Genomic DNA, 21,719 nt, shown 5'->3' on the forward strand with positions numbered 1-21,719 from the left:
TACACGACTTTGTCCTGAAGCTTTTTTTTTTTTTTTTTTGGAAAGTTGGTCTTTTTACGTTTAGGAAGTTCCCCTTGCAAGTGTGTCCAGGGCTGGCAGAGTGGTCGAGGCATTCGCTGCCAAGCTGGGCAGCCCATGTTCCATCTCTCAGACCCAAATGGAGAACCCATCCCTGCACCTTGTCCTCTGACCTCCACACGTGTGCTGTGGCAGGTGGCTGTGCATGTGTACACACACACACACACACACACACACACACACACACACACACACACACACACACTCAGAAATGTCCATGCCCGAACCTTGGCTGGGATGGGCCATTTTCTTCCTCCTACTGTGTTCCTGTCTGTTCATCTGGGAGTTTCTAAGGTAGGATGCGGTCAAGCACCGCTCTTGCCTGCACCCGGGACTCTAATGGTGGTTGTGGGCAATAGAAATGACAGTTGCCTAGGTCACCTGTAATTTTGCCATACAGTTGGTTCAGTGCAGAAGCTGGTGGTGCTTTATGACCGCCTGGTCAGGCTTGGTGACTTGGTAATTATGGTGAATGGTGATAGTGGTGAGCAAGTAGCTCTTCCTAACTGCCAGGTCCTCCGGCAGTGTCTGCATAGTTCAGCTCTGGACTCTTCTTCCCTCTTTCCCTAGCAGCTAGTTCATGATGTAGGCCTCTGCCACTAAGCCAGTAATTGCATTGGGACCCCTCCCCTTGTGTACACTCGGGTCTGGGGGTGGTAGTGGCATCTTGTGCTCTTGCAGGGAGGTCCACACCTGTGATAGCTTTCCATGTCCTGAGTCTTGTTTACAACAAGGGTCTGTGCAGTGGCCACCTCCCAGCCTCCCCAGCCTGCAGGCCTGACGGGGATTTTGGCAGGATGTCCAAGAGGAGGAGAGACAGCTGTAGACGTCAGCATGGGGCCACAGCACCAGCCACAGGCGGAGCTGGGGCCTGCTGGCTCCTGAGTCTGGAGCCCATCGCTTGGTGTTCTGGCCTGGCCCAGGGGAATAGCAGTGTGGTATTTACAGTTGGGGATGGCTGGGCCTTTTCTGGGCCAGGAGTGAGCCCTCATCCACTGTAGTCAGGGTTGTTGGTCTTCCTCCAGCCGCCCTGGAGGCCCAACCCTGCAGTTGGATGGAATAGTGCTGGGGAGTTTGTAGGCAGGGTCTGTAATTGCTGGGCTCTTGGGACTGGTAACCCAGCCAAAGTCTGAAGTTATACCCTGTGCCTGGGTGTGGCCCGGGGAAGTGAGGCCTTAGCTTCCTGCTTCCCCCAGGGTCCTGGGTCCGTAGGAGCCTGACAAAGGTGGGAATAGGGTCCACCAGATAGTTTTCTTATTTCTAAAGATTTCAGTCTATCTGCAAAGACTAATTAGAATAAAACGTCCCCTTTTGGGTAGGAATATTATTGGTTGTCTGAGGCTCACTATAGTTCTGATCTATATCCTTACATATTTTCCCTATAAAAGTTAGAAAAGTTCAGTACTGTTTAAGGAGTACTGTCAAACCTTCTGCTTTTCAGAAGGTGGGAATAGACTGGACGATGGAGGTTGGCTTCAGGAGCTGTAGCAGGTGTTAGGGTCTCCTCCCAGCACGGACAGCAGGTTGATCTGATGCTGTTGGGTAATTTCAGTTGAGAATTCATGTGGCCATTGCTGTATTTGTCCAGGGCAGTGTGCTAGGTCTGCAGCCTGATGCTGTGACACTGGCCCATGGCACTCAGTATTGCTAGACCTGTGTTACATGTTAAGTCGTGAGTGACCATTGGGTTGGTGGGGAGGGCGTTCATAGTCTGCTTTATGGTGGTGTGAACAGAGTCTCTGGTTCCAGAACCTTTCGTGCACAGAGTAATCTTCTGCTACCTTTTATTTTTGGTGGTGGTGGTAGGGCCTAACTCACAGCCGGAACAGCTTATTACACGCAACTGATCTAAAACTGGGGGGTGGTGTGCAGTGTGCATTAGATTACTCCTGAGGCTTTCCCCTTGTTTTATCTCCAGGGCAGGCCAGCAGGGCTATTTATAATGTTTCAAAGGGGGGGTGTGCTGGCCGTGTCTGGCAGGAGCAGGAGGGGCTTGGTGCCTGCCTGGGCAGGGCCCACTGCCTGCTGTGATCTTGGAGCCTTTTGTAACTGTGCTGGCCCCAAATGTTCTGTCCTGGTGGAAGCTGGGCATAGTGAAAAAGACAGACCCTCCCTCCCATTCTTCTCAGTGTCTGAGATAGTTTAACAAGACTGTTTTTCCTTGGACAGTGTGCACATAGAGATTTTAAGTCAGATTTGCCAGTAGAGAGGACTTAGCTTTAGGAATCACTTACTTACCAGGGAGTGGCCATCATTTTAGATGTTATTGTCAAGATCATTACTTCTTGCTGAAGGCAAGCAGAAAAGGGAGCCAAAGTTGACTTACTGTGTCTTTATTTTGAGACTGGGTCTCAGGCTGCCCAAGCTGCCCTCAAACTCTGTGTTGGGAGGATGACCTGAACTCCTGGTCCTCCTGACCGCAGCTCCCCAGTGCTGGGATGGTGGGGTGAAGATGCCCCAGCGGTCAGCTGCTGGACACCGCCTCAGCGAAGTCACTGCAGGGTTTGGCAAATGCCCTGTCTTGCCTGTAGCATGAGTTACCTGCAGACTTTGAGGCTTCTCATTTCCTGGTTGGCACCCCCGCCCTTCTGAAAAGTATTTTGAACAGTATTTTATGCCATAATCTTTTAATTAGTGAGGAATGTAAAGAATTACTATTACTCTTTCTAGGTTTTTGAGACTGGGTCTTGCTACCCCACTCAAGCTGGCCTGGAGCTTCAGACCCTCCTGCTTTAGTCCCATGTTGCTAGTACAGCAGAGCACCACGTACCAGCTCCAGAGCTGCTGTTGCTTTGGGGGTATTGTAGGAGCATCCTGGTGATAGCTTCATCAGGTATCGTCAATCCCACCCCAGGCCTGGAGGGCACAGGGGAGGCTGCTGCTGTAGCGCTAGCCAGGTAGTGGCTTGGATCCTTTTGACTTTCAGAAAGTGGTCGATGGACAGGCGTTCCTCAGGACCTGCTGCCGAAAGGTGTCTCATTTTCTGGGAGATCAGAGACATCTTTGTCTTAGGTCAAACAGGAGTGTGTCCCCGCACCTGCCATTGCAGCTCTAGGCTCTCTGTGATAGTTTCCTTAGAGCAACACTCGGTGACTCTCCTGAACGACACGTTAAGTAGAACATTTATCTGCTTTTCAAAAATCTATTTACTGAGGGTATGCTCGCTCTCTCTCTCTCTCTCTCTCTCTCTCTCTCTCTCTCTCTCTCTCTCTCCTCTCTCTCTCTCTCTGTGTGTGTGTGTGTGTGTGTGTGTGTGTGTGTGTGTGTATGTGTGTACACTGACTGGGTTGTGCTCTTACAAACTCTGGGCCTTGTACTTGCGTATTCTCTGAAACAGCGACTTGTGTTGAACAGGAAGGTCAGAAGGAAGAGGCCTCAAGCAGAGATACTGGGGCAGGGAGGTTCGCTGGGGTCCCCACCCAAGTCAAGGGTTCCTGTGTGGAAGGTGGCTGGAGTCTTTCTTAACTGAGAATGGTGTGCTGTGTTAGTGGTGATTGCCTTCTCATAGTTTCCTGATGGGTAAGTTATGTACAGCAAGCTGCACATATTTTAAGTGTGTACTTTGAGAGGTTTAGCCATGTTTACATGAATTATGTCATCAAAATCAAAATAATCTGTCCCTGCAACGCTGCCCCAGGCAGCCACTGATCTGCTGTCAGTATAGATTAGACTTAATTTTCCTGGACTTCACATCAGTGCGATGTACCTTTTTCTGGTCTGGCTTCTTTCACTCTGTGTAATTATTTCAGTATTTATCCGTGGTACATGAAGCAAGTGTTTCTCACCCATCTGCTTATAATGTGTTCCTTTTTATTGCTGGCTAGTGTTTCATTGAAGGGATGTGTCATAATTTATTTATCCCTTTTCAGTCTGGTGGTGGGTTTTTAGGTTGTTTCTGGGTTTATTTATTTTTATTTTTGGGGATCATAGTATATTTACATCATTTGTCCTTTCCCTTGTCTTCCCTCCAACCTGCCCATGTCCCCCTGCTCCCCGCTGTCTCTCAAATTCATGGCCTCCTTTTCTTTATTGTTCGTGTGTGTGTGTGTGTGTGTGTGTGTGTGTGTGTGTGTGTGTGTGTGTGTGTGTTTCTAAGTGTACAAACATAACCTGCTCAGTCTTTATAATATGAACTTCTCTGTGTGATGTTTTCAGGGCTGAGCATTTGGTATAGGATACTCAGTTGGTGTTCTCTTCGCTGGGGAAGCCTGTTTCTACTGCTCTATAAATTCCCTAGTTACCTGCAAATCCTCCTCTGGGGTTGAGGCCTCCTGCTCTTTCCCCATCCACTTGGACATGTCTCTTGTCCTTATTCAGCTCATGATTTAGAGTTTAGATTGTCATGTGTGACACAGGAGACAATCTCAGAGTGAACTCCCTGGTCCTCTCCCCCACCGTCTCTGCCCTCCCTCTCCCCCACCATCTCTGCCCTCTCCCCCTCCCCCACTGTCTCCGCCCTCTCTCCCACAGTGTTCCCTGAGGCTTAGGTGCTGGATTTGTAGATTTATCAGTTGGGACTGGGCTCCACAGCTCTGCATTTTGATTGGTTGTGGTTTTCTGTCCCGGTCTTTGTTGCAAAGAGGTGTTTCCTTGAGAACTACTGGTTTTTAGTTGTATTGTATGTTGTATTGTGAGCTACTGAAAATACTGTGTCAGTGATAATTTGAATTAAGTTCTTTCTCAGTCTTCCTTTCTGCAAATGAGTTATAGGATAGTCTGTTTCTTGTTCTCATTCTTGTATGATATTGATTGACACCAGATACACTAAGAGGGTCCAACTACTTAAAATTGGGGTATCAGGCTGGAGTTACTTCTTGTTAATATGGGGTACCAGGCTTGTAGCAGCCTTGGGTGTCTGTTTTTTTAAAAAATGTGGTACAAGCAGATTTTCAAGATCTGCAGTTTCCTAGTATCATTGCGTTCTAAGCCCACACAATGACAAACTTCAGTGGAAGCTTGGACGGCTTGGGAGGGGTCCCTATATCCCGAGAAGACAGCGAGGACCATGAAACCCAAGAATGGACAAATAGTTCATCTGCTTCAACTCTGGAAGCCTAGGGCCTCTTCACTTCCTGTCTTACAACCGTGTTTAAAGTACAGCAAAGGAATGATTCTTTCTAAAGCTTTTGCTTTGGTTCTATTCCTGACGTATAACTCTTTCCAGAGTAATTTAAAGTCAAGGGTTTAGGCTGGGCTCAAGTACTTGCCCCACATGCAGGGCCTGGGCTCCACCCCAGAACCACCCAGAACAGCTGAAGGGACCATCAGTCTCTGCCCATCTCTTGGACCTTCTAGGAATCCCACGCATACATGTGATCCCCTTTATAGTCTGTGGACCTACTAAGGTGTGGCTTCCTAAACAGTGAATTGTGGGTTCTTTAAAATGTTTTCCTTTTTTTAAGTGTTTATTTTATTTGTATGGTTCTTTTGTCTGTGTACTACATGTATGCCTGCCAGAAGAGGACATCAAAGCCCCTGGAACTGGAGTTCCAGATGGTTATGACCCATCATGTGGGTGCTGGGAATTGAATCTGGGTCCTGCAAGAACACCAAGTGTTCTTAACCCCTGAGCAAGCTCTCCAGCCCTTAATCAGTGAGTTGTCACCCCACAAGTAACTGAATGTGGGGCCATGAAACATTTGGCAACAGTAAAAGGTTTTTAAATGTGCAATGACAGAAAAATAAAAGAAAGCGAAAGAAAAAAAATCAAAATATTGAGCAAACTGAAAATGTGGATTCTCAGTGTTGCGGTATACCAAATATTCAACCAAAATTTAATTCTTTACATAAAAAGTAGCACATTCATTTTATTAGTATGCAGATTTGCTTTAGTCAATAAATAGAGAAAAGGATGTATACTAATAGGTGTTTTTAAGCTGAATTTCTTTAGTTTATAGTTGGTAAATGTTTGATTTTTTTTTATGCCTATTTTATATACCTGTATATACTTAGGGTTGTGGGTGGGAAGGTGTAAGAATCCATATGCTAGAGGAAGGCCCTGGTCCACAGGGAGTCCTCTGTGGACTTGAGGAACAACCACCCAGGCACTTCTTTCTGCTCTGTGATGAGCAGATTTAGAATTTCTGCAGTCTGCCTCATTGGCAGGGTGCTCACACTGGTGTGTGTGTGTGTGTGTGTTCCCATTCATTTTGAATCTGAGTACCATTATCGCTGTGGAGTTGGGACTGGAGCCTGGGGCCTGGAGAATGCTAGGCAAGCACTGTGCACTAGGCTACCCACCAGCCCCGCTTCTGCTCCCCACTTCCTGCTCAACCAGAGAGTCTTCTGAAGCAGTCACAGGAATATCGCGAGTCACCTATAAGGACTTGCATTCCACAGAGGGGACAGCAGCTAGATGCCTTAGTAAAGGGCCTCGGACTGCTGCTCAAGGGTAGCTCAGAGGCCTTCCTTGCCAGAGCCCACACTCTCTGTTAGTTGTGGGCATTAAGACCTGGATGAGAGGCAAATGTGAAGGATCTGTCCGAAGTCTGGCTCTGTGCCTGTCGATTCTGCCGTGATAAGGGCTTGAGTGACAGGTGATTTTGCTGGTAAAATGGTGGCCTTCTTTGGCTTTTGTTTTTGAACATTGTGGGGTTTTGCCAGTTTCTGAGAAATGATAAGGTAGGTAGATGTTCTGTGCCTGGATGTTGGAGTTATAGACAGAAGGCTGAAAGGAGTTATCAACAAGTTAGGCAGAAAGTGGAGGAGGTTGGGATCGCTGTTTCTGTGCTGGCTGCAGTGTGTGCCCACGGAGCCAAGGCCACTGTGCTTGTCCACCTGACAGACAGGTAGGAAGCAGGGGCAGTGGCGGCGTGGGCCAGAGGAGCTAGTGTTCTGAGGCTTTGGAAGGTTGGCTTAGGACTTGGCCATTGACTGGCTGTGTTCTGAGCAGGAAGGAGGACAGTCCGGATAACTTGTGACCTCAAGTAGAAAAGGTGGTGGACTCGTCTCAGGAGGGATAGAAGAGATCGAAGTAGTTCAAGCGGAGCCTGGACTTGGTTTTTATGTTGCAGAGTTGGCAGACCTTAGACTGATTGAGAAGTTGGTGTCTACCACCAGGGTGATGCTGGGTCTGCAGTGAGTCCAGAGGGAACTTAGTCTAGGAAGGTAGCTCTCACAGGCTTGCCTGGGTGTTCTGGTTAGAGACTCAGCTACATAGGAGCTGTTTGGAAATGGAGAAACCCAGAGAAGAAGGACCCTGGGAAGGAAGGCAGGGTGGGCATTTCAGGCAGGAGGAGTTCTCAGTGTTAAGAGAAGTTTCAGGCCCCCAGAATGCTCAGTCTGCTCAGTCTGGGTGGCACTTAGGAATCCTGGGTTTCCAGAAGCCATTGGAGGGGGTTGGAGCATTTCCGGGAAGAGGCGCAGTAGATGATGTTAAAGCTGTGGAGGTTCTCTGCTCTTTAGGGAATGCTAAATTTCTAGGCCTTGTGGAGACTTTTTTTTTTTTTTTTTTATGTTTTGGGCATGGCCTTAGGTTGAGCCCAGTGATCCTGGCATTGGACACTCTGCTGAAGACTTAGGGAATGTTTTCTCGTTTGCTGTACCAGTGTGGTACAGCCCGCACCCCTGGAGCATGCTATGGTGCTCTCTCTCTTGTGTGCTGTACATGAGGTAGAGCACCCCGCACACAGGAGCCTGCCGTGACTGACTGCCTTAGGTGTGTTTGGAAATGACAGGAAGGAACTGTGAGGGCCAGGAGACGGCATTGCAGGTTGTCACTGGAGGTTTATTGTGGGGGTAGAACCCCCTCTTCTACCTCCTTGACCTGCACAGTTTTTTCTTGTTTGTGTGCTGTGTGTATGCATACGTGTGAGGATGTGCTCACCTGTGTGGACAGATGTGGAGACCAGAGGTTGATGATGGGATGGCTTCCTCTGTTTTCCACCTTCCTTTCGAGGCAAGATCCTTCATTAATCCCGAAGCCCAGCATTGCAGCTAGACTGGCTGGCTGGACCTGCTTGCACACACCACCACGGCAGCCTTTTCCTTGAGTGCTGGGGATCTGGACTCAGGTCCTCATGCTTCGGCAACTAGCACATCACCACGGAATCACTGACCCTGCGTGTGTTTTTTTTTAATGGTTCCTGTTTGGCTCTTTGTTTCCTTAGGCTTGTCAACGACATGGTCCCAGCATTCTCGATCCCAGCACGGGAGGAGCACCTGCTCTAGACATGAAGATCCAAAGCCTTCTGAGGTACTTCTGAATGCTTGCTTGCCTTGCTCATGTGTGCTGTGATATGTGTGCATGCAAACCTGCTGCCCACGTGCTTGCCTCATGCTATGCAGGTCTGGGCAAGTTGCTTAACCTCTGTGCCCCACTTTATACCCCAGGAAGATGGTGAGAAGCAGATGCGTGTCTCTTTGGAGTCTCCAGAGGAATAAGTGGGCTAATACATGTAGGTCATACATGCAAAGCATGGGGCACGTAGATAGTGAGCAGTGAATGTTAGCTATTATTATTAATTGTATTCTTTTTTCCTTTCCTGTTCCATCTTCGCTGGCTTCCACCAACTTTTCCTCTGGCCAGGAGGTGAGCGGGTTCAGCTGCTGCCAAGTCCTTGTCAGCCTCAAGTTAGTTTTAGCCATGAATTTGTGGCTTATTTGGCAACAACCCAATGTAATTCTGGAAGTTTTGTTTTGGGGATTATGCTTAGGCTTTCCCCCTCTTTCCCAGTTTGTTTCACATTTTATGTTTCTCAGGTGCCCCACATTTTGTTGTTCATTTCCATGCTAAAACTGCTTTTAGAGGTATCTCCCTGCTGGCCTTAGTTCGTTGGGGTCCCGACGTCCTGAGGTCTGTTTTCTCTACAACCTTCACTAGACTCTGAGGACTCAGCGCCAGGTGTGTCAGCCTGTCACTGGTCTTCAGGGAGAGTTGGGGAAACTACTGTTGGCATCTGTCTCACAGTGTGTGGGATGACCTCAGTTGGCTTATGGTGCCATGGCCGCACAGGGACAGGTGTTTCTCAGGGGCCCCTCCCAGGCTGCCCTCGGACACAGAGGGGTTTCTTGGTGAAGGTAGAGGCCTGTTCCAGGATCAGTTCTGTGGGCGGGTGTGGGAGACGCCGTGGGCCTTGTGCCCATTCCGGCCCTCAGTGCTCACTTCACTTTTGTAGCATTGGAACATCTCTGCTGCTGTATTTACTCCTCTTATGAAATCCCGAGTTGTCCCGGAATTGCAACTGGACCTTTTTGATGTCCATACTGTATGGCTGTTACTTCAGCCTAGGAGTGTGACGGAGCCCTCCGAGCAGCAGGCGGCACTGTGCTCGCTCGGCCTGTGTACAGCACTCGGGTTATCAGTCCCTCTGCCCTGGTCTGCTCCGGCACCTGAGCTCTGGGCCAGAGCCTCTCCCAGGTCTGTAGGAATGAAGGTGCCTTTTATCATGTAATTCCCAGTCTCCCTTCTTTTCTTTGTACAGCTTAGCTGGACTCTGTTTTGCCAGATTTGCTTTGTGAGGGTATGGACTCTTGGCTTTGACCTTGAAGACCTTTCCCTTGGGGTGGGTGGTACTAGGCCTATCTCCAGGTCCAGGGGCTCTGTGTCTTGGGACCTTATGTCCTGTGATCTTTGCATACCGTACATAGCTGGGGTGTTGCTTGATGGGCCTGTAGAAGTTAGGGGTGACATCCTGGGGGAGAGCCAGCATTGAAAATTGACAGCCCGAGGAGTGGACTTCTTTACTGAGACCCTGCCTCACACTTTCCTAAGACAGGGTTTGTCAGAGAGGCTGTCAGCCTGAAAAGCCAGCAGACGTGCAGTGTGACCCGTGCTTAGCAGCACCAGAAAGCTTCCTGTCCTGAGTGAGGGAGTGAGCCCTTGGCTGTGTACATGGAGGACAGCCTACAGATTCAGGCTCATGCTGTGCCTGATGTACGGCAGGGCCTGCTCATGCCAAGGTCAGGGCTTCCTGGTGCACCCTCAGATGAGTGGCTGAGGATATGGTTGCAGAGGGAAGCAGCTGAGCAGCCTGGCTGCCAGACGGGGTGTGCTGTACTGATGGCCAGCCTTGTTGATGTGGATGCCGAGTGCCCATAGTCCACAGAGGAGCAGAGGCGCGGGCCGCCCTTCCTCACTGTCCCTTTCTTTGCTCTGTCTTAGGGTGGGCTGGGTGCTTGCTTGGTAGATGGACACGTGCGTTGAATCCTGACTGCAGTGAAGACAGGGTTCTGTCTGTCCGCAGACACTGCCTCCTGGGTAGACGACAGGGCATCCTCTGACTGGGTACCAGAGTGACTGCTGCTTCCCTCCGAGATGTCTGCAGGCCTGCCTTTCTGCCTGGTGTTAGCAAATGTGGACCTTGCTCCCACTAGCCGCCTGCCCTAAATGCTAGCTAGCACTTGAGAGTGTGGGCTGCCTGGCAAGTTAGTTTAGAAGATAGTGAATGACCTCTTCCGGGTGGTTCTAGGCTTTGCCTTGAGGTTAATTGGCTAATGAAGTTTTGTTTTTAAACATGGGCTCCAAAGGGCACCCCCGACTGACTCGTCATCATTCCCTGAAGGATTTCCAGCAGCCCTTGGTGAATTGAGAGGTCTTAAAGAGGGGAACAGTGGTGTTGATACAATCACTGCTGCCCCTGCTTGTGTTGACTGAGGGAGCTGGAGCCACCCCAGGCCCTGGCGAGGGAGAGGAGTGTCGGGAAGGAAGGGTTTCTGTAGTAGGGCTGACGTACTCCGTGTTGATACAGTGACCTTGTTATGGGTAGCTCCATGGTTACCTTGCAGCTGCCAGTGCTCCGTAACGACTGCAGATATCAAATATCCTTGTCCCTCTCTTCCTCCCAGGTGTTTAGGACTGACCTGATCACTGCCATGAAGTTGCATGACTCCTACCAACTGAACCCCGATGAGTACTACGTGCTGGCCGATCCCTGGAGACAGGAATGGGAGAAAGGAGTCCAGGTGCCTGTGAGCCCAGGGACCATCCCACAGCCCGTGGCCAGGTAGAGCTACCCTGAGGAGACACGTGCTTCTCTGCCCACCACTGCTTTTTCCTCCCAGCAAGCCAGGAGGCTGAGAGGAGACAGGTCTTTAGTTAATAGCGTGGTGACGTGAGACCTGACCAGAAGTGTGGTAGGAACACTTCAAGCACCGGGGAGGGTGAGTCAGGGCAGCGGGCTTCTGACTTCACGGGAGGCATTGCTCTCTTTCTGGAGATGAGAAGGCCCGAGGCATTTTAGGGAATGGCTGGCTGGGGCTGTTTCCCTCTATGTATTCCCTGGGACTTAGCGTGGCTTTGTGGGAGCACTGGTGGCCTGGGTAGTTCCCAGGCCTGCAGTGCCTGTTTTAGGAGATGACAGGGAGGAGGAGACCTGCTGGACAGCGTCTTAGATGAGGAGTTGGTTTGGCTAGTTGTGCTGTGGACAGGCTCTTTCTGGAGGCTGGTGCTTCCCGTCGTTTCCTGCCACATCCCTTGCCGCTCACGGTATGTCCTCCCTGACGTTCCGCTGAGATGGGCTGTGGTGTGTTGGTACTTTTTTACTCTGGTAGCCTTTTGGTGTAGTGTGTCCTTTGAGAGGCTGGAGTGCCCAGTACCTCTGCTGGCACACCTGGCTTTGCTGCCCTGCTGTCCGCTGGCTCCTTGCGGTGTGAAATTGCCTCTTTTACCAAGGACAGGTACGGACTAAATTCACCTCTTGACCCTTACTGCATGTCTCTGTAGACGCTTGGCTGATTTGAGTGTCATCCTTTTGGGATATGTGAGGTGTATGGACTGCTGACGGGTGTTCAATTTGTATTGCAGTCCACTGTGGCCGGGCAGGCATAGGCGACCCCCAGGCGTCACCTTGCGATGTGGGTCTTGGCCGGTGAAGCAGGGCTCATGGAGTGCAGGGTGTGTCTAGTCCCCTTTGACCCGCACTGGCAGGCTGTGAGTCCAGGAAGCCTGTGCTGGATGGTTCCGTGTAGTGCCGAGTCAGGATGGACATGCCTGGATAGACGGGAGCTTTTCACTCTTTTGACACCTGTTCTTGCTCAAGGAGGAGAAATAAATCCCTTCAGCTTGCCCATCTCTGTCCCACAGATAAGTTCATCCCGTCAGTTGCAGGTTTAAACCTCTAAACTCTGGGCACCCTGCTGGCGTGAGTGCCCGTGGTGGAAAGCAGCTGTGGAAGTGCTGTGACCTCAGCCTCTCCCGGCCAGAACCCTCGCTCCTCCGCGGAGCGGGTGTGCTTTTTGGCACTGCCCACCAGTTTGGCTCGGGTGCAGTTGGAAAGCACGTCTCCGGGTGTTAACAGGTTGTGAGAGAGAGGTGGAAGAAGAGTTGGTTGTTCTGGGGTCATACGTCACGGAGCATGGGCTCTGGCTCTTAGTAATGGTGACAACCCACTGTTCTCGCTCAGTCTTCTTGGGAGGCGAGAGTTCAGAGGTGTCTCCTGTGGTCTGCAGCCATGTGTGGTACACACCTAGCTTGTGACTGTTCTTGCCATCTCTGTTCCTGAGAACTCTGCTTAGCAAGGTCTGTCTGCTTCGGACAGCTTCCGGGGGCAATGAGCATGCCTGATTAATGGAAAGGGATGTAGACACCAACTATGGAAAGACCATGGGGTTTGGAGACATGGATGGTGGTAGGGTCGGGTCACGTGCTGGGGAGGAAGCAGCTTTCAAAGGCTGCAGCATCTGCTTCCGTTCTGGTGCTGGGGCCTCAGATTCTAGCTGAGGGTGTTGTTGATATCTGGGTTCATAGTCTTTATGAGCATAGGGGTGGTCTGGGCTTGAGGATTGGAGGAGGAAGTCGTACCTGGCCGCTGAAACTTCTTGTACACGGCAGAAAGGGTAACCTGGCTACTTGTTTTCTTGTTAAACAGGGTTGTGTCTGAAGAGAAATCTCTCATGTTCATCAGGCCCAAGAAGTACATCGCATCATCTGGCTCTGAGCCTCCAGAGTTGGGCTATGTTGATCTCCGGACACTGGCGGACAACGTATGTCGCTATGACCTCAATGACATGGATGCTGCGTGGCTGGAACTAACCAATGAGGAATTTAAGGAGATGGGTGAGATTATGTGTTATTACATTAACTCACATCGAAGAAAGAGCTGTTTCTGTCCGTAGTGACTCATATGAGTCCTGTGAGAGGTTGAAGCCCACCGAGTCACAGGATCCCAGCTCTTTGGAGGCCTTGTTATCTGGCTTTGGCACATGAGATGCGACGCAGAGTCCACTGGGGGCTTCTTGAGCAGTAGTGGGCTGACGAGGAACGGCTCTCTGGGGTGGAAGCCAGGCTTGCTTTGGCTGCAGTGACTGGATTCCTGGCCCACCCGCTCCCTCTTGATTTTAGCTCTTTACACTCTTCTGGCTTTAGCCCAGACTTTGAAGGTCTCTCTCCTGGTTGGACTGGCATTTCATAGTGTGGAGGCTGGGATGGTACATAGGTCTCCTCACATTCCAGCCTTTCTTTCCCAGGGTTGCTTTGAAGGTGTGTCTTGAATGTTTACCTTGACACACTGTGGCCTCAGTGTGAAAGACTACCTTACTGCTGTGGAAGCAGGGTTGGGAAGTGATGGCATGGGCTGTTTGTACTCCAGCACATAGTGAAGTCCCGTGTGTTTTGCTCTCTGAAGTTTGTGTTCCCCTGGGGCCTGCCTCTGCCTGGACCCTGATAGCAGCTTGTCCTGCTGTGGAGCTCACCAGCCAGTGAATGGGACTGACTGTGATGGAGCTGGGAATGTTGGTATTTTCTACTCGTTTGTTATTAGATGTGTTGACTGAGTAGATGTTCCTGCTCTTGTTCCCTGCTTTAAATATTAGTGGTCAGAACAGTAGCAAGCCTGGAATCACTTTAAAATCTGTTTAGAACACTTTGGGGAATGGCATATTATGTGTGATGTATATATCTGAGTGGTCTATTATGTGTGATATATATCTGAGTAGTATATAATGTGTGGTATATATCTGAGTGGTGTATTATGTGTGGTTTATATATCTGAGTGTTATATGTGGTATATAAATGAGTGGTATGTTGTGTGTGGTATATATATCCGAGTGATCTATTATGTGTGGTATATATCTGAGTGGTATAATTATGCCGTTGTAGAAGTTTCAAATGCTTTATACTGTCTGTATAAAACCACTCAAGAGACAGTGTGAAGCATTTGGCCGGCTGTAGCTGTCCATCTAGTCCAGGGTCCTATCCAAAGACTCAACTAAAGGCTGGCTTTACCGTGGTTTAAATCGTAAGAACTCACTTGGCTAGGACATTAGGTAAGATAAGCTAACTTGACAGAATAAATCATTTCCTTTGATATAAGTTAACACCAGTTTAAAGATGTTTGTCTCAGCTGCTACCTACCTTTTTGTGGTAAAGGTTCATTAGAAGGCAAAGAGAAGTTAGGTGTATCCACAAGTTAGGAGGCGCTGGGTGAACAGTGCCCTGTGAAAACATTTCATCATTTTAATCTGTGCCGCGCTTACCACTATATGTCCTCAATATGTTCTCCCTTAAAGAAAAGATTGATCTGTGTGTGCACATGTGAGTATATAGGTATGAGTGTGTGTGGGTGCTTCTCACGGGTTCAGAAGAGGGTGTTGGATCCCGTGGAGTGGGAGTTCCAGGTGGGCGGGAACTGCCCTACGTTGGTTCAAGTACTGAACTCAGGTTCTCTGAAAGAACAGCAAGTGCTCTGGACCGCTTCCCAGCTCATTTCTGAAGTTTTACAACTTGAGAATGTGGCGGTGTTAATTTTTCTAAGAATGCATATAAGTTATAGGCTCCACTTCCATCCCCCACCTTTAAACTATGGTTCTCGCTGGCCTGAGACTCCTTATTGTTAAGGAGTTCTCGTATTACAGGCATAGCACCATGCCTGACTCCTGAGTATTTCTTTAGACCTCCTTTCTTTACAAATGTTTTCACTAGAGGCAATTTGGAGAGCCTTTGCAGAGAGAAGAAAATAGCTTTTTTCCCACCACTAAGGCCACAATGACCACTTTTATGGTTCTTTCTTTCTTTCTTTTTTACAAGGCTTTATTTTAATTACATGTATGTGTCTGTGTGGGTGTGTGTAGGTGCTAGGGTAGGTCAGAAGAGGGTTTCAGGTCTCGGGTCTGGAGTTAGAGACAGGTAGTTGTGGGCCACCTGACATGGGTGCTGGGAATCTCGCTCAGGCCCTTTGCCGTGGCAGTAGCTGCTCTGACCACTGGGCCATCCCCTAACTTCCTCAACGTGTGTTTGATGGTTCTTGGAGAAGTTAGTTGTATTTCATTTGACTCACAGGGAACTGGGTTTCTTTGCTCCAGACATTTCCTCCTGTTTGCCTTTCATGGATCTGATTATGCATTTCAGCTTGGTGAATTCCAAGTGGAGAGGGATAAGCCAGTTAAAGACATTTGGATGTTTGCTGTGAAATCTGCTTCAGGGCACTGTTTTAAGCAGCAAGAAAGAAAATTAAAAACAAAACAAAATAAAAACCCAAAAACCAAAACAAAACCCAAACACCATAATATATGGTCCTGGCTTTCTAAGTTAAATTAGTGTCATAGCAACAATGGTGCATTTAACAGCGTATGTATTTATATCCTAGAATGCCTCTGAGATGGTTTTCAGTTTTTGCTTCTTTATTCTATCTTCCATAAGGAACAAACTGGAATGGAGGTGTTTATCTGTGGGTTGGTCTGAGTCACTGCATGGAAATTTCTCTGGCACTCAGATTTTCTTTTATTTATGTCTTATTTAGGAGTTTAAACACGCCAGTGTTGTTTCATTACAATAATTGTTAGTGTGCACTTACTCCAGTGTCTGTGATGTTTTCCTTCAGGGATGCCTGAGCTAGATGAGTACACCATGGAAAGGGTCTTGGAGGAATTTGAACAGCGATGCTATGATAATATGAATCATGCCATAGAGACCGAAGAGGGCTTGGGGATTGAGTACGATGAAGATGTTGTCTGTGATGTCTGCCAGTCACCCGATGGCGAGGATGGCAACGAGATGGTATTCTGTGACAAATGTAACATCTGTGTGCACCAGGTAAGTGGGGCAGCAAAGCCCAGAAAGAAGTAGCCTGGGATTCTGGGGTGAGCCTCTCAGCCAGCCCGTGCTTTCTGTAGCCCAGATGCTTCCCAATGGGACCACACCCTCACAGTTGTGGTTTAGGAATGTCTTATTGCCGACCCCAATCCCAGAGGATAGTTGTCTACCTTTACAACCCGAAGGCACTGGGATCCAAGTGGGAACACTGACGAACAAATCCTGGAGAAGGTGGTTAAACCCCACATTAGTTCCCCGAGTACCACCAGTGGGGTGACTATCTTCGGGATAGTTCCCCGTGTACCACCAATGGGAAGCTATCTTCGGGATAGTTCCCCGAGTACCACCATTGGGGTGACTATCTTCGGGAACACTCAGTTTTGTTCTTCCTTGTCTCTTCTTGGCTTATGGTGGCTTCTTGTCAGTCCATGGTATTCTTGGCTTGAGTACCTTGAGTTCTCATGCTGTTTTCCCTGTGTGGCTGTGTCTTCAGGGGTTACCTTCTTAGACCGTCCCTAGCTAGTCCTGTTGGATTGGTGCCTGCCCACAACAAACAGTGCAGTTTCGTTCCAAGTAATTCCATGTCCAGTGACTGTTCTAAAGGTCACTTTTTAGGTGGTGGTGGAGACTTCCGCATGTCTTTGGGGATATAGGGTAATCCATAGCATTAATACGTGTTTATGTGTGAACTTGGCTACTGAAGGAGGGTCAGGCACCCCTTTTACTTTTCATTTTAGATTTTGTTTAATTTTATGTGTATGGATAGTTTGACTACATGTAATGTCTGTGCACCACATGCATGCCTGGTGCTCACAGAGGTCAGAAGAGCGCATCAGATCCGGAACTGGAGTTAATGGATGATTGTAAGACACCGTGTAGGTGCTGGGAACTGAACCGGGCGTTCAGTTAGCCAATGCTCCTAACGCCTGAACCATCTTTAACTCCAAGAGCACCTTTGCTTGAGCATTATTCAAGGAGGCAGTAGAATATGGTGGCTGCTTATTCCTGTCCTTCCCTCCACTGTGAAGGTGGGCACTGGGTCATTTAGAAAGCTTAATCACAGATGTAGGGCCTCTTATCTCTCATTTCACTTAAGAGACTTATTATTAGTATTAATTTACCTTTTTATGTGTGTATATCTGTTTGAGTGAATGAATGTCTGAGGGAGTCCCAAGAGGAAGTCAGAGACAGTCCCTAGAGCTGGGGTTACAGGTTGTGAGCCGCTGTGAGCCAAACATGGGTTCCTGGAAGAGCAGCAAGTGTTTTTACACTGAGCTGTCTCTCCAGTTCCTTATTTCACTTTCAGTATGGTAGTGAAGTGGTGTGAATTTGTGGGGGACATGTGCACCAGTATGCTGATGATTTAGACAGGTGTCCTGAGGTACTTTTCTCTGAGGCCGTTGATGACACTGAAACCTAAAGCAAGTTTAGAAAAGTGCAAGAGTGGCTTGGGTGACCTCTGAACTTTGTTTTGCTTTTTTGAGACAGGATTTCTTTGTGTAACAGCCCTGACTGTCCTAGAACTCATTCTGTAGCCCAGGCTGGCCTTGAACTCAAAGACATCCACCTGCTTCTTCCTCCTGAGTGCTGGGATTAAAAGCATGTGCTACTACTGCCTGGCTGAACTTTGTTTTTCGTTGTTGTTCTTTGAAATAAGCCCTGGCTCGTCTGGAGTTCAGTGTATAGACCGGTGTAGCCTCCGACTGAGACAATCCTCCTGCCTCTGCCTCATGAGTGCTAAGTAAGCACACGCTTACTTCCACACTCTGGAGATCTTGATGATCCTTTCCTCCCTCATCTGCCTTCTACCAAACTGAAGACCTCACCAGCTGAGACCTCAGCTCATCTTCACAGGAGTCTTGAGACCATAATGCTTTGCTTTAGCCCATTTTGTATCTCTAGACTTTGAAATGGTCCAAAAGGAGTGTCTTCTTGGCCTTTGGAGTCCCTGTGGCGCTGGTGTGTTAGGATGGGAGGCCACGTGATCACCGTTGTTGCTGGTGCTTCTCATTGCCCTGGCGACCCTGCAGTCCTCTTACATTTGCTCTGTGACAAGATTTCTGCTGGAAATGGAGTTGTGCTCTGTGCTTCACAAGTGTGAGCTGATGTCAGGGCTGCCTGCCAGTGCCTTAGCACGGAGGTGGCGGAGTTGGCCCTGGTACTCAGGCTTCGGTTTCTTCTGCTCTTGACACACTTAATGTTCACTTCATTTTTCTTTTGGTGAAATCCTTCATGATTTGTCTTTAAGGCATACTTAATTAGAGTAGATAGGCCTTTCCAGTAAATGAAATTCTCTCTTCAAAGGCAGCTCTAGACTGCCTGGTGCAGAACCTTATGTTTGAAGCCTTCAGAGTCCTGTTTAGATCTGCTAACAGAATCTCTTTTTCCAGTCGACTGTTGACAGCGGCTTATTCATGGGCCTGCCAGCGCTCTCAGGGCCCCGGTGTTAGTGTTCTTTTGCTGTGCTCAGCTCTTCCCTGTGGTTTCCTTTCTTGTGTCCTGGGCATTCAGATTTCATGGCGGTTGTGCTTTTTCTGTCTGGAGAAATAGAGCCACGTTCCTGTGACTCGCCATCCTGACTTCCAGGTCATTTGAGGATAAAGTTGTGAACAGTTTGGGTTTTCTGGGGCCCTCTGAATGCACTCCTGGTACCATTGTGGTTTGTTTCTTCGCTCTGCTTACTGAAACATTTGCTTTCTCTCTCTTCAAGCCAGCATAATGACTTCAGTTGTAAAAGCCTCGATTTCTGCAGTTTGTGCTGTCTTGTGTAATTTTGCCAACTTGTGCAAAACAGGCTTTGTTTTAAACATCAGTTAAAGAAAGCAAGTCCTCATTCTGAAGTGTCTTGTTTTCTTGCGGCCTTTTGTTCACGTGGACAGTGCTGAGCTCTAGTTGGTGGAATGGGTCCAGCTTGGGCAGCAAAGCTCCTCAGGTGGTTTCTCAACTACTGCCACTTTAGCAGTCCCAGGAGTCTTGACTGTCTTGCCCCCACCCCTCACCCCCCGGCTGACTTCGGTATCTTGCCCATCATGAAGGCAGACAGGTCTCGTGTACCCTCTCGCAGCCAGGTTGGAGCATGCTGCTCAGTGGTTGGAAGCTTTCTGTGGATGGGTCTCTTCTGCACCACTGGTGACTTTAGGATCTTCCTTTTCAAGTGTTTGGGACTCGCTGTGCTCAGAAAGCATGCAGCTTGTCTTCAGAGCTCAGGCACATGGGCGCTCAGAGGAGGACTGGCATATTTCCTCAGGGGTTAGGATCACAGTTAGGTGGACACGGACATGTCTACTTTGGAGGTGGAGGTGGGTCTGTGGGAATCTTTCTAGGTGGTTTTTAAATTAATTAATAGGGCTCAGCCATAAGAGCACTGGCTGTTCTGCCAGAGGACAAAGGCTTGATTCCTAGAACCCATTTTGACAGCTTATCACCGGCTATAACTCCAGTTCCAGGGGATCCAATACCCTATTCTGGCCTCTGCAGGCACTGATAATGTGGTGAAGTCATATATACAGGCAAAAGACCTATACACATAAATAAACAGACAAACAGTAAGTAAGTAAATAAGTAACTAGACGATCATCAAATAGGAAACAAAAGTCTTTTCTCTTTTCCTTCCCTGGTGATGTGCTGTGGCCTTACAGGCTTGCTATGGAATCCTCAAGGTGCCAGAGGGCAGTTGGCTGTGTCGGACATGTGCCCTGGGGGTTCAGCCAAAATGTTTGCTGTGTCCCAAGAAAGGAGGAGCTATGAAGCCCACTCGCAGCGGAACCAAGTGGGTCCACGTCAGCTGTGCCCTGTGGATCCCTGAGGTAAGCCTGTTTCCTAATAGCAGGTTAGTTGAGATGGCCCTGGTTTTCAGCCGGAAGTGGGCAGGTGGGTGGGAGTGATTCATAGACAGCAGGAGAGTGCCGGATCCTACACACCTCTGTCCCCAAACTGCTCCTGAGCAGGGCCACCACCTCGTCATGTCATCGTATGCAGGACTGCCTGGAAGCATCAGTGGCTTGGGCTAAAAGTTGGTGGTGTCCACAAATCACCTACCAGTCCTTTTTTGGGAGCCCTCACATGGCTGACGCCACTCACAGGGCCAGGCCTGGCACCTTCACAGCTATGTCCCGAGGGTGGCCATGCATTGTCTCTGCCAGTCTGTGTTTGTGGCAAACTACATTTGCAGTGCCATGGTGCTCTGGGTCATATGTCTGTGAGTACATGTACAGTACCACGGTGCTCTGAGTCATATGTCTGTGAGTACATGTACAGTACCACGGTGCTCTGAGTCATATGTCTGTGAGTACATGTACAGTACCATGGTGCTCTGGGTCACATGTCTGTGAGTACATGTGCAGTACCACGGTGCTCTGAGTCACATGTCTGTGAGTACATGTGCAGTACCACGGTGCTCTGGGTCACATGTCTGTGAATACATGTGCAGTACCACAGTGCTCTGAGTCATACGTCTGTGAGTACATGAGCAGTACCACGGTGCTCTGAGTCATATGTCTGTGAATACATGAGCAGTACCACGGTGCTCTGGGTCATATGTCTGTGAGTACATGTACAGTATACAGTGCTCTGAGTCATATGTCTGTGAGTACATGTACAGTATACAGTGCTCTGAGTCATATGTCTGTGAGTACATGTGCAGTACACAGTGCTCTGTGTCATATGTCTGTGAGTACATGTGCAGTACCACGGTGCTCTGGGTCATATGTCTGTGAGTACATGAGCAGTACCATGGTGCTCTGGGTCATATGTCTGTGAATACATGTGCAGTACCATGGTGCTCTGGGTCATATGTCTGTGAATACATGTACAGTATACAGTGTTCTGAGTCACATGTCTGTGAGTACATGTGCAGTACACAGTGCTCTGGGTCATATGTCTGTGAGTACATGTACAGTACCACAGTGCTCTGGGTCATATGTCTGTGAATACATATACAGTATACAGTGTTCTGAGTCACATGTCTGTGAGTACATGTGCAGTACACAGTGCTCTGAGTCACATGTCTGTGAGTACATGTGCAGTACCATGGTGCTCTGGGTCATACGTCAGTGAGTTTTATTTAAATTCTTACTCAGTCTCAACCTTGTTAATTTCAGATCTGGTCTAATTTATTTCCATTCCCAGACCTTAACTAATTTAATTTGCATGGCTTGCAATGAGAATATCATTTGTGATTCAAATTCCAGTATTTTTGGTATGTGATTTGGTGTGTGTGTGTGTGTGTGTGTTTTTTTTCCTCCAGAGGAAAACTGCCCGAGTATGATTTACATTGAGGTTTCACTGGTTCACTATTAACCAGTTTGCAGTTGAGCAATCCAGACTGAGCTGGGACAATACCATATTTATCTTGGTAGATTTTTACTTTGAATGTAGTTGTATGTTCTGATGGAATACGATTAAGTGTAGTTTATCTATTTGCTCACTCCAGGATTTAAATACATTCATGATGGGGCTTTTTTCTTGAAAAATTGTTGTCAATCTAGAGATTTGGTACACTGTATTATAACAAGACAGGTGTCTTTACCATCAGACACTTGAAAGAAGTGGAAACTCATAGATGAGTTTTTATAGACTGGCATGCTGGAGTCACGTGAGGTTGAGCTCTGGGTTCTCCTGCTGCTAGTCCAGAGGTGGGTCCTGGGACTGTCCTTAGGTCTTGTGTTAGGATTCT

General features: G+C 48.5%; 1 protein-coding gene across 8 annotated transcripts in view; it reads left to right on the forward strand.

The window, feature by feature from the left end:
• Positions 1-21,719, forward strand: part of Jade1 (jade family PHD finger 1) — a 64,447-nt gene that overhangs the window by 26,657 nt on the left and 16,071 nt on the right. For all 8 annotated transcript variants that reach the window (XM_076574035.1, XM_076574037.1, XM_076574038.1 and 5 more), the window contains exons 3-7: positions 8,187-8,272; positions 10,864-11,021; positions 12,885-13,072; positions 15,834-16,045; positions 19,684-19,851. In XM_076574035.1, coding sequence (XP_076430150.1) covers positions 8,187-8,272; positions 10,864-11,021; positions 12,885-13,072; positions 15,834-16,045; positions 19,684-19,851 — 812 coding nt within the window. The remainder of the gene's footprint in view (positions 1-8,186; positions 8,273-10,863; positions 11,022-12,884; positions 13,073-15,833; positions 16,046-19,683; positions 19,852-21,719) is intronic.

The sequence above is a fragment of the Peromyscus maniculatus genome, chromosome 6, assembly GCF_049852395.1.
Source record: "Peromyscus maniculatus bairdii isolate BWxNUB_F1_BW_parent chromosome 6, HU_Pman_BW_mat_3.1, whole genome shotgun sequence".
In the NCBI taxonomy this organism is placed as follows: Eukaryota; Metazoa; Chordata; class Mammalia; order Rodentia; family Cricetidae; genus Peromyscus; species Peromyscus maniculatus.